We start from the raw sequence: 14,799 nt of genomic DNA, 5'->3' as shown, positions 1-14,799 counted from the left end.
AGTTTCATCTGGTGATCCACATCATACCTTCCAGCAATGAAATCTAAAAATGAGAAAACAAGTGTTTAGAAATTAGACTGAGGAAATAATGAGCACTGTTCAATTGACTATTCTGATTCAAAATTTAGTGCTATCCATTCATGCATAATAGTTTTTAATCATTATTATTTCACTTCTCTTAATTTTCGCAAATTTGTTCTAGAAAAGTTGGTCTTTCTGTTAACTTTCCATTTGCTTAATATAAATATATATACATATATTCCTTCTTTAGGTAAAAGCTGGACTGGGTATAAACATCATTGGAGTTGCTGTTGTGATGCTCGCCATTATGACATGGGCACAGCCAATGTTCAACCTCCATACATATCCAGCTTGGGCACCCTTTCCTTCTGCTTCTAATATCAGTGTACATTAAAGGAAGAAGAGCAGGTGCTTTCCTTCTTTCTCCCAACGATGGTGCTAGTTGATAGATCTGTATGGCACAGTACAGCTATGATCTACGATAAGTTGTGCTTCATTGTTCCTTGTCCTAAGTACTGGTACAGCTGGCTGGAAATCCACAAAACAAGAATGTTACAACCTGAATAATGCAACAGAAAGTAAGTCTGTACAAAGGATCAGTCAGTTCTTCCTGTTAAGACTGTATTCGCCAGAGTTAGAAAATGGCATTTGTACATTATGCACATTCATTATGAATGATAATTTGTCCCTGTTTTTGGGTCACAAAATAAAATAGTATGATTGTTAGAATAATGATGGAAGAACTATATATGGACAGACAGATAGACAGATTAATTAATGTATGAGAAACAGAGACTTTAGATACTAGGAACCCAATGTTTTTAATTTATTAGTCAATAAATCCCCTAGTCCCATCTTCTTCCAAGATGCTGACCCTTAATGTATTCATATGATACATTTGATACTATCAACTAACACTCCCACTTTCCCAATGATGACATTTATTGGCTAAAGGGAAAAAATTCCAAACAAGTAATGAAAGCTTTAGAAATTCAACCTATCATGCTATGGATGTAACATGACAGATACAGTAGGATAATTTATATTAAGAGATTCATACTATTCCACATTATTTTCATTATTTGATATCAAAAAACCCTTTATTCTGAGGATGAAACTCCATCCTTTAATTAAGATTAGAAAAGTTTACTTGATCATATGGATTTGATATAACCAATTGCTTATGAAAAATACATCTCAGCCAATTCTTAGTGCTTTATTTTTTGAACTAAAAATTTAAGCACCTTTTTCATTAATAAAACTCATCCTCAGTCAATCATGAATTCTCATGATTACATGGACATGTCCATGCAGTTGTCTTGGCAATAGCACAAAAAGTGTTTGCCATTATAAGTGTTTCTTCCAGAAACGGGTTTTTGGGTTGTTGTTTTTATCAGCCTAGAGCTCTGGAGTCTCTGGTGAATTTTCCACCCAATTAGTAGCCAGTCCCAATTATTCTTATTGCCTTATATTCCAACTGTACTGTGTAGGTCCATTTTAATGAAAGCAAATAATCTTGGAAGAATTATAATAATTTCTTGCCCTCTGATTGAAATTTTGGTTAAAAATCTGGTTATGTATGACTGCTACTAAAATTTATGGTAGTTTTTTAAAAACTTTATAGAAACATGATAATGTCAAATAGTATCTTTATAACATTTCTTAGTCTGAGTGCCTGCTAAATATTCTGTTAAAAGAAAATGGAATAACATTTTTTAATATATTTATTTTGTGCTTTTGTACTAAAATATATCTTTCTTTTAAACTAAATATGTTGTTGAATATTTATGTATCACCAACGTTAAACGCTGTAAATAAAATATTCTGTGCAATTACTTCACAAGAGCATCATATAATACAAATTTGTGCTGCAAACATAAATAGTGTCACTACTTTTAAAATATAAACTTATTAGTGTAGAACAACAGTTCTCAACCTTGGCAGCTTGTCACCACTCGTTGCCAAAAGAAACATGATTAGGAATATGCAAAGGTTTCAACGTTGAAATGTTCCAGCCTGAAATTATTTGCAGATAGGGAACTAGTTCTGACCAGTTTAGGATTCAGGTGGCTGTACCAACTCATGAGCTTACCAGTTAACTTCAGGAAATTTCTTCAATGAAAACATTCCCGGCTATTTTGTGAATGTTTTTCTCATTTTCCTGTTTTCCCTGTTCAGCCAAATACCTCCCGTGTAGCCCAGCCATAACTCCAAATTTTATCAGACTATCTAACAAAATGAAATTCAATGGTGAAAAAAATAAGGCTCTACCTTTAGGCAAGAAAAACAAAATGCACAGGTATAGTATAAGTGATACCTATCTCAATAGTAGTAACTGGGAGAGGGATCTTGGAGTCCTAGTGGACAATCACTTAAATATGAGCCGGCAGTGTGCTGCAGCTGCCAAAAAAGCCAACACAGTTCTAGGCTGCATCAAGACGGATAGAACCATGATCACATGAAGTGTTAATGCCACTTTATAATGCCTTGGTAAGGCCACACTTGAAATACTGCATCCAGTTTTGGTCACCACAATGTAAAAAAGATGTGGAGACTCTAGATAGAGTACAGAAAAGAGTATCAAAGATGATTAGGGGACTGGAGGCTAAAAATATAAAGAACAGTGCTGGAACTGGATATGTCTAGTCTTATGAAAAGAAGGACTAGGGGTGACATGATAGCAATGTTTCAATATCTCAGGGGTTACCACAAAGAAGAGGGAATCAAGCTATTCTCCAAAGCACTGAGGCAGGACGAGAAGCAATGGATAGAAACTAATCAAGGAGAGAAGCAACCTAGAACTAAGGAGAAATTTCCTGTCAGATGAATTAATCAGTGAAATAACTTGCCTCCAGAAGTTATGAATGCTCCCAACACTGGAAGTTTTTAAGAAATTTTAAGAAATTCAATTAATAAAGAAAGAAAGAAAGAAAGAAGAAATTAGACAAACATTTCTCTGAAATCATATAGGGATTCCTGCCTGAGCAGGGTGTTGGACTAGAAGATCTCCAAGGTCCCTTCCATCTCTGTTATTCTGTTTTGTTATTGCATAATCCACATTCATTAGTTAGATGAGTATATTTCACTTTTTATACATAATTCAAAAACACTGTGACATGCCAGAGGAGTTAATACACATTTTCTTTAATAAAAGGAGCAAAGGCTGAAGGATATTTTTGACCAAGCTTTCTTCAGTGATTTTTATTATTTATCATCGTACTCAATGTATGTCTTGGAGGCTCAAAACTTTTTTAAAAAATAAAAACCACAGAATTTCTACACCAAGGAAAAATGTCCATCATTATGTACACATTAACATTACTTCAGAAGCAGGAATTTGAATACTATAGTTACTGCTACATAAGCTATGCTTACTAGTGACCTCAAGGCAAATGTAAGGCATGTAAACAAATGAAATGTAGGAGTTAAAAAACATTATTATAAAACATGTTGCAATATTTTCAGGATCAGACTCAATAAGATCAACGAGAGTTAAAGATTTAACTGTATATTCTTTTATTTACATTAGGCATTCTATATTCACTGAATATTCACAGATAGAAGCAAGGGAAATGGTGTAGGTAGCTCCTTATATATACAATGGGTGGAGCTATATGTGGGAGTGGTGAATTATGAATACATTAAGAAGTGAAGAATAAATTAACCCCTGATACCCTGTCTGTACACTATTTACACATTGGAGAATAAGGCATTTATATCTGACAAATCCCCCTCTAAATGCCGATTCGTTATACAACACCAGTTACATTCAGATTCAGGACAATACAAAACATACAACTTAGAGGTTAAGTATCTATGTTGTTTAGAAGGTAAAGGCTTCGTTAATATATCAGCTAATTGTTCTGAAGTGTCACAATGCACCGCTTTAATAAATCCATCCTGAGATAATTGTCTCACATGTTTAAATTTTATATCTATATGTCTGGACCTTTGTCCAATGGCATCAGATCTAGATATTTCAATGGCTGCTTTATTGTCTTCATGCATAACAAAAGGCAGAGCAGGTTTTTTCCAAACATCTGAAATTAAATCATTAAACCATACAAGATTATTTGCGGCCTTGGATAAACAAACATATTCCGCTTCTGTTGTTGAAGTAGCCACTAGTTCTTGTTTACCAGTGTACCAGTAGACTGGACAGTCATTTAAGAAAAATACATAACCAGATGTGCTTTTTCTGCATGAGGTGTCTCCAGCCCAATCTGCATCTGCATAACACGTAAGCTTTGGTTCTTTAATATCATTAGGTTCTAACATTAAACAAAAGTCTAGTGTACCTTTTAAATATCTTAAAATTCTTTTAACAGCTTCCCAGTGGTACATTGTTGGTTTGCTGACATGCCTAGATAATAAATTGAGTGGTAAAGTGATGTCCGGTCTAGTCCAATTAGATATGTAAAGGAGTGAACCTATGATTGATCTATAGAATGTATTATCCTTGAACTCGGGAGAAGATTCATCAGAATTCCTTAGAAAGTCAGTTTGCATAGGGGTATCACAAGGTTTGGCATTGTTTAAGTTGCATTTATTTAAAAGATCTATGATCTTATCTCTCTGGGTAAGTTTGAATCCCCCTTTTGTCTTATTAATTTGGACACCAAGGTATTTGTTTACCTTGCCTAAAGATTTCAATGAGAAATGTTCATTTAGTTTAGTTACAAAAGTTTCTCTTCTTTCCTTATGTTTTCCTATGTATAAAATGTCATCCACATAAATCAATACAAATTCAACGTAATCATCACCCCTCTTGACAAAGAAACAATTATCAGCAGTGGTAGCGTTGAAGTCCATGGTCTTAAGTACTTTTACTAAACAATCATACCATCGTTTACCAGATTGTTTTAGCCCGTATAAACTCTTGTTTAACAACCAAGTCTCATTTTTGTTTGTGTATGGACTATGAGGTGCTCTCACGTATATTTCTTTATCTAATTTTGCGTGTAGGTACGCAGTCTGTATGTCATATTGGAATACATCTAGATTGAGTGCTGAAGCTACCACTAGAGCTGTTTTGACACTCTCTGTTCTTACAGTGGGGGAATACGTGTCAGTATAGTCCTCTGGATATTTCTGTGCATAACCCTGTGCAACCAATCTAGCTTTGTATAGAGTATTTCCTCCCTCTAAATTCTTAATTTTGTATATCCATCTGGTACCAATAATTGTCTTATCTTTAGGTGCAGATGCAGGTGTAAATACATTTAGTCCTTGTAAACTTTCCATCTCTTTCTTCATTGCTAATTCCCATTTTTCTTTTTCTTCGTGAGGAAGTTTTAACACTTCCTCGTATGTATTGGGTGTTGTTGGTTCACCATTCATGTGCATTACATAATCCTTGTATTTATTTGGCATTTGATTTCTGGTGTTTCTAATGATTTTCTCTGGTTTACTATCGTTATCATGCAAATATCTTGCTTCCTTTTTTGTTAGTGTATCTGTCTTTATTTTGAGTTGGCTATTTGTCCAAGTTTTGGTTTTGTTTTTATATTTGTTGGTATTTTGTTTTTCTATAGTCCCTTTCTCATAAGATTTTGTATCTTCATGTTTATTTGGGAATATCTCATTAAGATGTAATTTAGACCAGTTAGCTTGTTCATGGAACACAGCTGTTCTGGAGACTATAAATTTGTTGTTACTATCAATGAATCTGTATCCTTTAGTGCCAGTCTCATATCCCATAAATCTGAGTCTCCTGGACACATTTTCTCCCTTTCTTCTTAATTGTTTAGGTATGTGTACGTCTGCTGTGACTCCAAATATATGCATGTGCGCTAGTTTTGGTTTTCTATTATACATCACTTCATATGGTGTCTTATTTATAATGCTGGACCATGTTCTATTTTGTGTGTAATTTGAATAATGTAAGGCTTCTGACCAGAACTGTTTGCTTAAGCCAGCATCTTCCAATGTGCATCTAATCATGGTTTGTAATGTGGAATTTTTTCTCTCTGCAATCCCGTTTTGGAACGGAGAAAATGGACTAGATGTGTAATGTAACATTCCTTTGTCTTTTAACCATTGTGAGAATTCTTTAGACATGAATTCACATCCTCTGTCTGTCATAATTTGTTTTATTTTGATGTTGTGTTGTGTTTCTATGCGTTTGTAAAATTCTTTAAATTTTTGAAATGTTTCATCTTTGTGTTTTAGTGTGTAAACAAATCCATAGCGGCTATAATCGTCCACTATTGTCAGGAAGTAACGTTTCCTATAAGTGATTGATGGAGTTAATGGACCAACTAAGTCCATGTGTACTAAATCAAAAATTTTGTTAGTTGATCTGGTAGATTTTCTTGGCCTGGGACTAGTTTTTAGTTTTGTAGATTTACATACTGAGCATTCCAGATAATTTTCACAATTCTTTATTTTAACACCTTCTGCGTGTTCAGTCATTTTTTGCACTACAGGAAAACTGGCATGTCCTAACTTTCTATGCAATATGTGAGCACACTCATCATGAATTGGTTTACCTATCTTTGGTTTCTTATCGTTGTGTGCATCTGTGTGATCATGAGATATTTTACATTCATCATTGTCACTGTTGCTAACATTCTCATCATCTATTTCAATACAATCTTCCATATTTGAATCAATGTTATGTAACCATTTTTCTTTTGTTATTAGGTAAGGTAGTCCTCCTTTAGTCACCACAGTGCCTACATTTATTTTATTCTTTTCCAAAGTTGCCTTTCCTTTTGAAAAAACAATGTTAATGTCAGAATCTCTGCTTAGTTTTATGGCACTTAATATGTTATGAGGTATTTCAGGTATTAGTAATACCCCCTCTATTTTTCCTAAACCAGGCAAGGTTACATTTCCTCTACCTAATACTTGAACCTTTTCTTGGTTAGCAACCTTAATTACAAATTTATCTTCTGCAAATGAAGACAATATACTTTTGTTATTAGTGGTGTGATTAGTTGCTCCAGAATCAATAAGCCAATTATTGTTCTCACTTTGTTGTGTGTTAGTGTTGTCTTGTTTATTTAATCCATTCAGTGAACCAGACTTTCTATCCTTTGAATTGTCTCTGCCCCCTCTATTCTCTCTGTGATTTGGTGGGCTCCTATATCTATGCCTTTCTATGGAAGGCTGTCTATAATCGTGTTTGTTTCTGTATTCTGATCTATATCTTTCTTTTAAGACTTTTGGGCAATCTCTTCTATTGTGTTCCCTGGATCCACAATTATGACATTTAAATGTTCCACTATATTTTTCTTGAAAAGCTACTTTCCTATATGGTTTATGTTCTGTGTGATAGTTAGAACGATTCCTTCTAGAATTATCTTCTGTTATCAATTTGTTAGATAGACTTTCTATGGATAAATACCCTAGATTGATTGTGTCTAAATGTGACATGAAATTGTCCCATGATGGGTCAAGTGAGTTGATAATGACACTTTTCATTGTTTGGTCTGAAATCACTTCCCCCCTTAAATGCAGTTCAGCTCTTATTTTGTTCAAAGATATTAAATGTTCACTTATGGAAACCCCTGGTTTTATCCTAGATGAAAAGAAGTCTTTAGATATCCTTGTGGTGGTGGCTACACTGTCACTGTGAAACAAATTAAACATGCATTGAATAATTTCTGAAACAGTCAAATTTGGCTTAATGCTGTGATACATTGCAGGAGACACACTAGATATTATTAAGAAAAAAGCTCTATGGTGTAAGCAATCTATTTTTAGTGTCCAAGGTCTTTTTGGGGGACTAGTGATAAAAAACAGTAAGTTTTCCTTCATAAAGACAACCTGGAGCTGTTGATACCATTCTTGTAAATTAATGCCATCAACCCTTAGTTTTGGGAAGTCACTGGGTAAATTTCCGACATTATTGGGTCCATTACTTACAACCTGAGGTAGTCCGTGGTCTCGTAAATGCAGAAAATTGCAAAACGGCATGGGGATGCTCGCTACGAGTCTGCATGATCTTCTCTCCTGTTCATGTCTTCCCGGATCGTCAGCGTAGTTTCGCGCATGCGCGTTGTCCATTTCTTCTTCGGCGTCGTCGTGGAAGGTTCTCCTCATTGCGGCCCGCTCGTTCTGCTCCTCTTCAGATGAGTCGGTCTCTGGTTCGACTTTGGGCGTTCTGGCGACGGTGGCTGTTCTTCTTCTTCTATTGAAAGCATTGGTGCTTGCTTCGGTCTGCGGCGTAGGGCGGTATCGGCAGGGCTCTCTGGGTTCCGGCGTCAGCGCTCTAGTAGTCAGGATGGGAGCGGGCAGGTCTTGAGGCATTGGCTTGCTCGTTCGCTTTTTTAGTGTCTTTTTAGTAATTTTCAGTTTTGGCCCAAATGCAGCAAAGAGCGTTTTCATCGCTGATTTTATTTGGTGTTTAGTTGGATCTTCCTCGCTTTCTGGTTCTGATTCTTCTGAGGTGTTTGAATCTTCCTTTTCGTTTTCGTTGTCCGGTAATATTTTTCGCGCCAGAAATTTTGAATCGAGATTGCTGATTGGCTCTTCTTCGTTCATCTTGGAGGCCGGTTGAAACCAAGATGGCTGCCATTCAAATTTTTGCGCGGGATCATCGTTTTTCTTCTTTGTAATGATTTTCTCCGCAGTCATATTACTCACTATTTTTGGCTCTCTGGGTTTTTCATTGGTGATGTTTTTCTCTCTCGCTGCTCCGCTGTTCTTTAGCATATCTTGGAGGTTCGCGATGAGGCTTTCATCATTCTTCTGGCTTTTTAATAGTTTTAATATCTCTGACCTGAGTTCGTTATTTTCTATTTCGATTTCCTCCTGGTCATCAATTATTTCTTCGTCTTCAGTGGTGTATTCTTCGGATTCTCTCGAAATTGCATTCGTGGATTCGTTGATTATTTCTTGTTCCGTTTCCATTTCTTTGCTGTAGGCCCTGGTGTTGGGCCTATCTTTCTTAGACATTTTAAGGCTTTTTATTGAGTCAATTAACCATCCTCTGCTACCAGTTTGTTGCAATATTTTCAGGATCAGACTCAATAAGATCAACGAGAGTTAAAGATTTAACTGTATATTCTTTTATTTACATTAGGCATTCTATATTCACTGAATATTCACAGATAGAAGCAAGGGAAATGGTGTAGGTAGCTCCTTATATATACAATGGGTGGAGCTATATGTGGGAGTGGTGAATTATGAATACATTAAGAAGTGAAGAATAAATTAACCCCTGATACCCTGTCTGTACACTATTTACACATTGGAGAATAAGGCATTTATATCTGACAAAACAAAAACTGGTGGGTGGATGAATTTATTTTATTTATTAATTTATAAATTGTTTCAGTTGAAAGATTCTAAACAACATACAAGAGCAAATGCAGAGCCAGTACAGGCATAAAAGCAAATCCTGCGTAACACTTAAACAAATACAATAATAGAAAATAAAACCTAACATATCATAAGAAAGGTAATTACAATTTAATAACACTTTTGTTCTCTGGAATACCTTGAATACACTGAAATACCAAATACCTTCCAGAACCCCAAGGTTACATGAGTGTGGGCAGTAGTGAAATCCAAATTTTTTTTACTACCGGTTCTGTGGGCATGGCTGGGTGGGCATGGTGTGGCTTGGTGGGTGTTGCTTAGTGGGTGTGGCAAGGGAAGGATGCTGCAAAATCCCCATTCCCACCCCACTCCAGGGGGAAGGATATTGCAAAATCTCCATTCCCACCCCACTCTGGGGCCAGCCAGAGGTGGTATTTGCCAGTTGTCTGAACTGCTCAAAATTTCTGCTGCCGGTTCTCCAGAACCTGCTGGAGTTCACCCCTGAGTGTGGGGTCTGCCAAGCTGCTCCAGAAGAGAAAAAGTCTAAATTGCAGCCTTCAGCAGGAATTTAGCTTAGTTTAGAGCTGCAGTGGTACAGTGGTTAGAATGCAGTAGTGCAGGCTACTTCTGCTGACTGTCAGCTGACTTCAATTTGGCAGTTCAAATATCACCAGGCTCAAGACTGACTTAGCCTTCCATCCTTCCGAGGTGAGTAAAATGAGGACCCAGATTGTTGGGGGCAATAGGCTGACTCTGTAAACTGCTTAGAGAGGCTGTAAAGCACTGCGAAGCGGTATATAAGTCTAAGTGCTACTGCTATTGCTATTAGTAGTCCACTTGAAAGTGGATTACACAAATCACATAGCAGAAGCATCAAAACTGCCCAATAAGCGTATTAGTTTCCTGTTTTCTGCACTGGTTAAAATTTCCAGGGCAGCATTTCAATGGCCCCACATAAAGTAATTTTCAGCAATCCATACAAGAGGTGACAAAAGCAAGAAGGACTACCTTCAGTGCCCTCTGCTCTACCTAAGGTTGCAACTGGTGCCCAGGCAGAGTTAGGCCAAAGTTCTCCTGAATCATAGTCTCCACTCACTTTTCCTGCAGGAGATGTGAGCCCAGAACCACCTCCAAATTACAGAACAAAATTGAATTATTGTTTGCTCCTCCCCATCAGATCTTAAATGGCACAAAACACAAGAAACTATGTGTGCATCTACATGCATGAAGAACAACTTATAGTGACTGAAAAGAAGAAGAAATCTGATTTTGTTAAAATTCTGAACATGTTGTTCTAAGGGCTAAATTGAATATGCAAGAAATGAACTTGGTGCTACATTGCTCTTTTTATCTTGTCTAAGTGGTCCCTAGCTATTGAAAAGTGACTGCTTTCCACTTGCTTCCTTAACCAACACATTCTGAGCCATCAACATCTCAACAGGCAATCCTAGTGATCAGAAAGTGAAATAAACAATTAAAAAAAGAGATCTTGCTGGCTAGATTTGACACACAGAATGAAGTGTCTGCAACCCACATACTTACTTGCAAATGTGTAGAACAGTTTTCTCACTTCTTATATTTTAATAAGAGGAATGTCTACCCAGGCACCTTTTAAGCAGATCATAAAAATGTCACATTCAAAATGAAGATTTGTTTGCATGGTGGAACACTTATTTAGATTTACTTCCAGACTAAATTGGAGACTTCTACTAAGCCAATATACTGGAGTAACATGTTCTGAAAGAGTAGAGGTATACTTGAATATGTCCACTTGATATTTCCCTTGGCCTCTGACTCAACGCAGCAGAAAGAAAGGCTTAACCTAAGTCTGTAGGTTCCTTTTTAATTTTTATCCCTTACCCATGTGGAATAAATGAGATACTTATACTATATAAATAGAGGACCCATTACATCTAGTCCCTTTGTTCTGTAATTTTAAGCCAATAAAGTGGTATCGATATGCAGCTTTGTGGCCCAAAAAGGAAAAGGTCAGCAAAACATAGCTGAGCAGCAATTCCAATAATCAAAATTAATCTATTGAAAAGCCTGATAATCAGGCTGGAGAATAAATTCTGCCAGATTTCACACATCCATTCCTTTTGAGCATATTTCTTACAGGTGATTGGAGTATTAAGTGCAGAGATGCAGTTTTAAGTACCCTGGAGCCACTTGGTTTTAATTTATTGTTGGCTGTGGAGGAAGATTTATGGTCTTAGCCATATCTTCTGTTCCCTTGAATGTACACACACATATGGTTAGGAGTGAGTCTAAAAGGAATTTAAATAAAAGGTGGCATCCGCACAGAAAATCTATGCATGATTCATTTGTTGTTTGGAGGGGAGTAGCTACTCCTCTTTCACCAATTCATGGATTTTAAAAATGTAAACTTGCACTCAGAATTCATAAATTATGAGGTGCAGAATTAACAACCAGTTCACAAATAAGGGAGAAAATTGGCTCAGACAATTTTTAATGTTTAAATAGATTTATAAGTTTACTTTGCCTACCTCCTAGCTGCTGAAGTCTAACAGATGGACTGGCACATTATTTCTAAATAACCTAACCAAAGAATAAAAAAGACAAAAACATTTGCCAGTTATAATATCCTTAGGAAAATATCAGGTTTTGGATAGCAGCTCCTGCTTTGTTCTGCCATAAGTTCTAAGACCCAGGAAAGAGGTAACAGTATTTCTCAAATGTCTTGAGATAATATGGGAAGACTGGCTAATTCAGAAGTTCAAATCTCTATGTTTATTGGCAGGGTAGTAGCTTTCAATTAAACACACTATATGAAACTAAGGTATTTAGTAGGTAAATTCCTTTGAATTTAATTAATGAAGATATTCCAACATCTATGTTTAGTTAACCAAGCAAATAAAACAAAATGAAGCAAAACCATTTTCTCCCACCTGAGCCATTTTTTCTCCAGAACAAAATGGAACTTAAGTGAAAATTCTGAGTTTAAGAATAAAAGGTCATATTATAAAAATGTAAACAAAAAATGCACATATACAAAAAAAAATAAATCACCATGACTCAGATTCAATGGTGAGTTATCCCCGGTTCGGACCAGTTCACAAGAACCGGTAGTAAAACCGGCAGAAGGCTTCGCCCACCGACCCGGACGTCATCAGGAAGTTTCTGCGCATGCGCATGCAGCCCCATTGCAAACCAGTAGTAAAGGTAAGTAAAACACACTCCTGCTCAGATTGCTCTGAAAATAATCTTTCAACCATCTTACTTTGTTTTAAGCTGATGCACATCTATCTTCTACTTTGAGTATAATTTTTATTCAGTTGAAACTTTTTTCCTACATAATGTACACATTTAAGAGTAATAGATTAAAAGTGCCAAACAGAACTATTTTGAAGATGCCAATAAACCAGGTAGATGGCTAACATATAAGTTGAAAAAAGAGAGAAAATGAAGGAAAATAACACAATTAATAGATGAACAAGGACAAATTAGATTTGGGAATGAAGAGAAGAAAAATATTATACAAGATTATTATAAAAAAATATATGAAAAAGAAAATATAGAGGAGGAAAGTGTTAAACAATATTTTTACAAGGCGAACCTACCCCAGATTTCAAAAGATACTAAGATGATGCTAGAAGGAAATATAACGATGATGGAATTGACCGAAGCACTTAAAAAACAAAAGATTGGGAAGGCGCCAGGCCCGGACAGACTGCCAGCAGAATATTATAAGACTTTACAGGAATCACTGAGTATTCCATTGTTAGAAGTTATGAATGAAGTAATGTTAAAGATGGAAATACCTAAATCATGGTTGGAAACATATATTACACTTATCCCAAAGGAGGATGCTGACCCATAACAAGTCAAGAATTATAGGCCTATATCCAGGGGTATAGGTTAATATGACTCCATAGAAAGGAGACGGGAACCATATCTATTTCATTAAAGGGATATTTAATTGATTTCCTTCCTTACCATGTTATGAAACTAAGAAAAATTTGAAATGCCTATTTTATCATTGCTACTGATAAAGACAGTAAAGTTGTGATTGGTTCTTAAAATGGACATTATGCAGTTTATTATTATTTAAGCAGAGGAGATTTTCCTCTTGCATTGCTAGTGATCAGATTTTTTATCTATGCCACCTAACCACTACAATAGGTACCAAATTCCTATGCACACAAAACTGAGTGTTAGGGTTAGAAAAGGCTATATCTCAGAAAAAACTTAATGTGAATTTCTATGTGGTTTTTAAACATTTGTAACGAACAGATTGATTGTGCAACCAATCATAATTTATTAAACTTACATGCTGCCCGACTCCAATGACTCTGGGCAGCTCTCAACTATCAAAGAATTTACAATCAAATCAACAAAAAATAAAAGATGAAAAACACACCAGACAGATGGAATGAAGTGAGGGATCTCACTCCCTTGGCAACAGCCTGGGAAAGAGCCAGGTTTTAACCACATGTGTGAACAATAGCAGAGTAGGGTCCATCTTGATCTCAGGGGGAAATTCATTTCAGAGAGAGGAATAATGTGTGATTTAGCTATGATGTCACATTATCATGCCTTCAGGGGTGGGTTCTACTTACCTTTACTACCGGTTCACAACGGGGAATGCACAGAAGCGTTCTAATGATGTTGGGGTCGGTGGGCGGTTCTCTTCTATAGAACCGGTGCAAACTGGGGGCAACCCACCACTGCATGCCTTGCACTGATAATGTCAGGTGCAAGGAGCCAGAATGACATTAGGAGGTGATAAGAGCAGTATGCTTATTACTACTTGTCTATTTACAAGAATCTCTCCAGACTAACTGCACCCACTACAGAACAAGTGAATAAGAACTCCAAAGTGTGTTTTTTGGGGGGAGGAGCTACTTTCTGTTGTTTCCTCCCCTTTAATGATTCCATGCTAATGGTCTCTTAACATCTCCCCCACCAGAAGTCTGTAGAGATTCTCAGTCATCCAGGTCAAGGCTGTCCCAAAGGTGCTTTTTCAGGAGGTAACCAGACTTCCTTGGTTTTTTTTCTTTTGAAGACATTTCGCTTCTCATCCAAGAAGCTTCTTCAGCTCTGACAGGATAGTGGGGAATGGAAGGATTTATATTCCTTGCAGGCAGCTGGTAATTTACAACCTTTTAGAGGATTCAAAAGAAAAAAACAAGAAAGTCCTATACATTCTATATCATTTTTGAATGTCCTAATAAAGTTTCATTTATTTAGTATATAGTACTTTACAGTCACCATATGATTTTAGTATTCATGCATTGTCCTCCCTCCCTTATTAACTTTAGTTCTTATTTACCTATTAAATCCACCAAGAAGATATTAATACCATAGAGTACATAAATTAGTTATATTTGTAGACAAACATTGTTCACATACAGGATGAATATTGTTAAGAAATTGACTATTCAGAATTGGAGGCAAACAACTACAATAGCTCTCAACAACCATATTACAATAGACAGAATAAATAGAAATATAATTGAGTAGTAGAGATTACATATTGTAATATAG

General features: G+C 36.2%; 1 protein-coding gene across 1 annotated transcript in view; it reads left to right on the top strand.

Moving 5' to 3' along the window:
• The window catches only part of SLC13A1 (solute carrier family 13 member 1), a 45,011-nt gene extending 43,150 nt beyond the window's left edge, over positions 1–1,861 (top strand). Inside the window, exon 15 of the mRNA XM_060687134.2 lies at positions 272–1,861. Coding sequence (XP_060543117.1) covers positions 272–415 — 144 coding nt within the window. The 3' untranslated portion in view covers positions 416–1,861. The remainder of the gene's footprint in view (positions 1–271) is intronic.
• Positions 1,862–14,799: the final 12,938 nt, after the last annotated feature.

This window comes from Pantherophis guttatus, chromosome 7 (assembly GCF_059756535.1).
Source record: "Pantherophis guttatus breed Tessera chromosome 7, ASM5975653v1, whole genome shotgun sequence".
Taxonomy (NCBI): domain Eukaryota; kingdom Metazoa; phylum Chordata; class Lepidosauria; order Squamata; family Colubridae; genus Pantherophis; species Pantherophis guttatus.
This window is presented reverse-complemented; position numbering and strand designations above follow the sequence as displayed.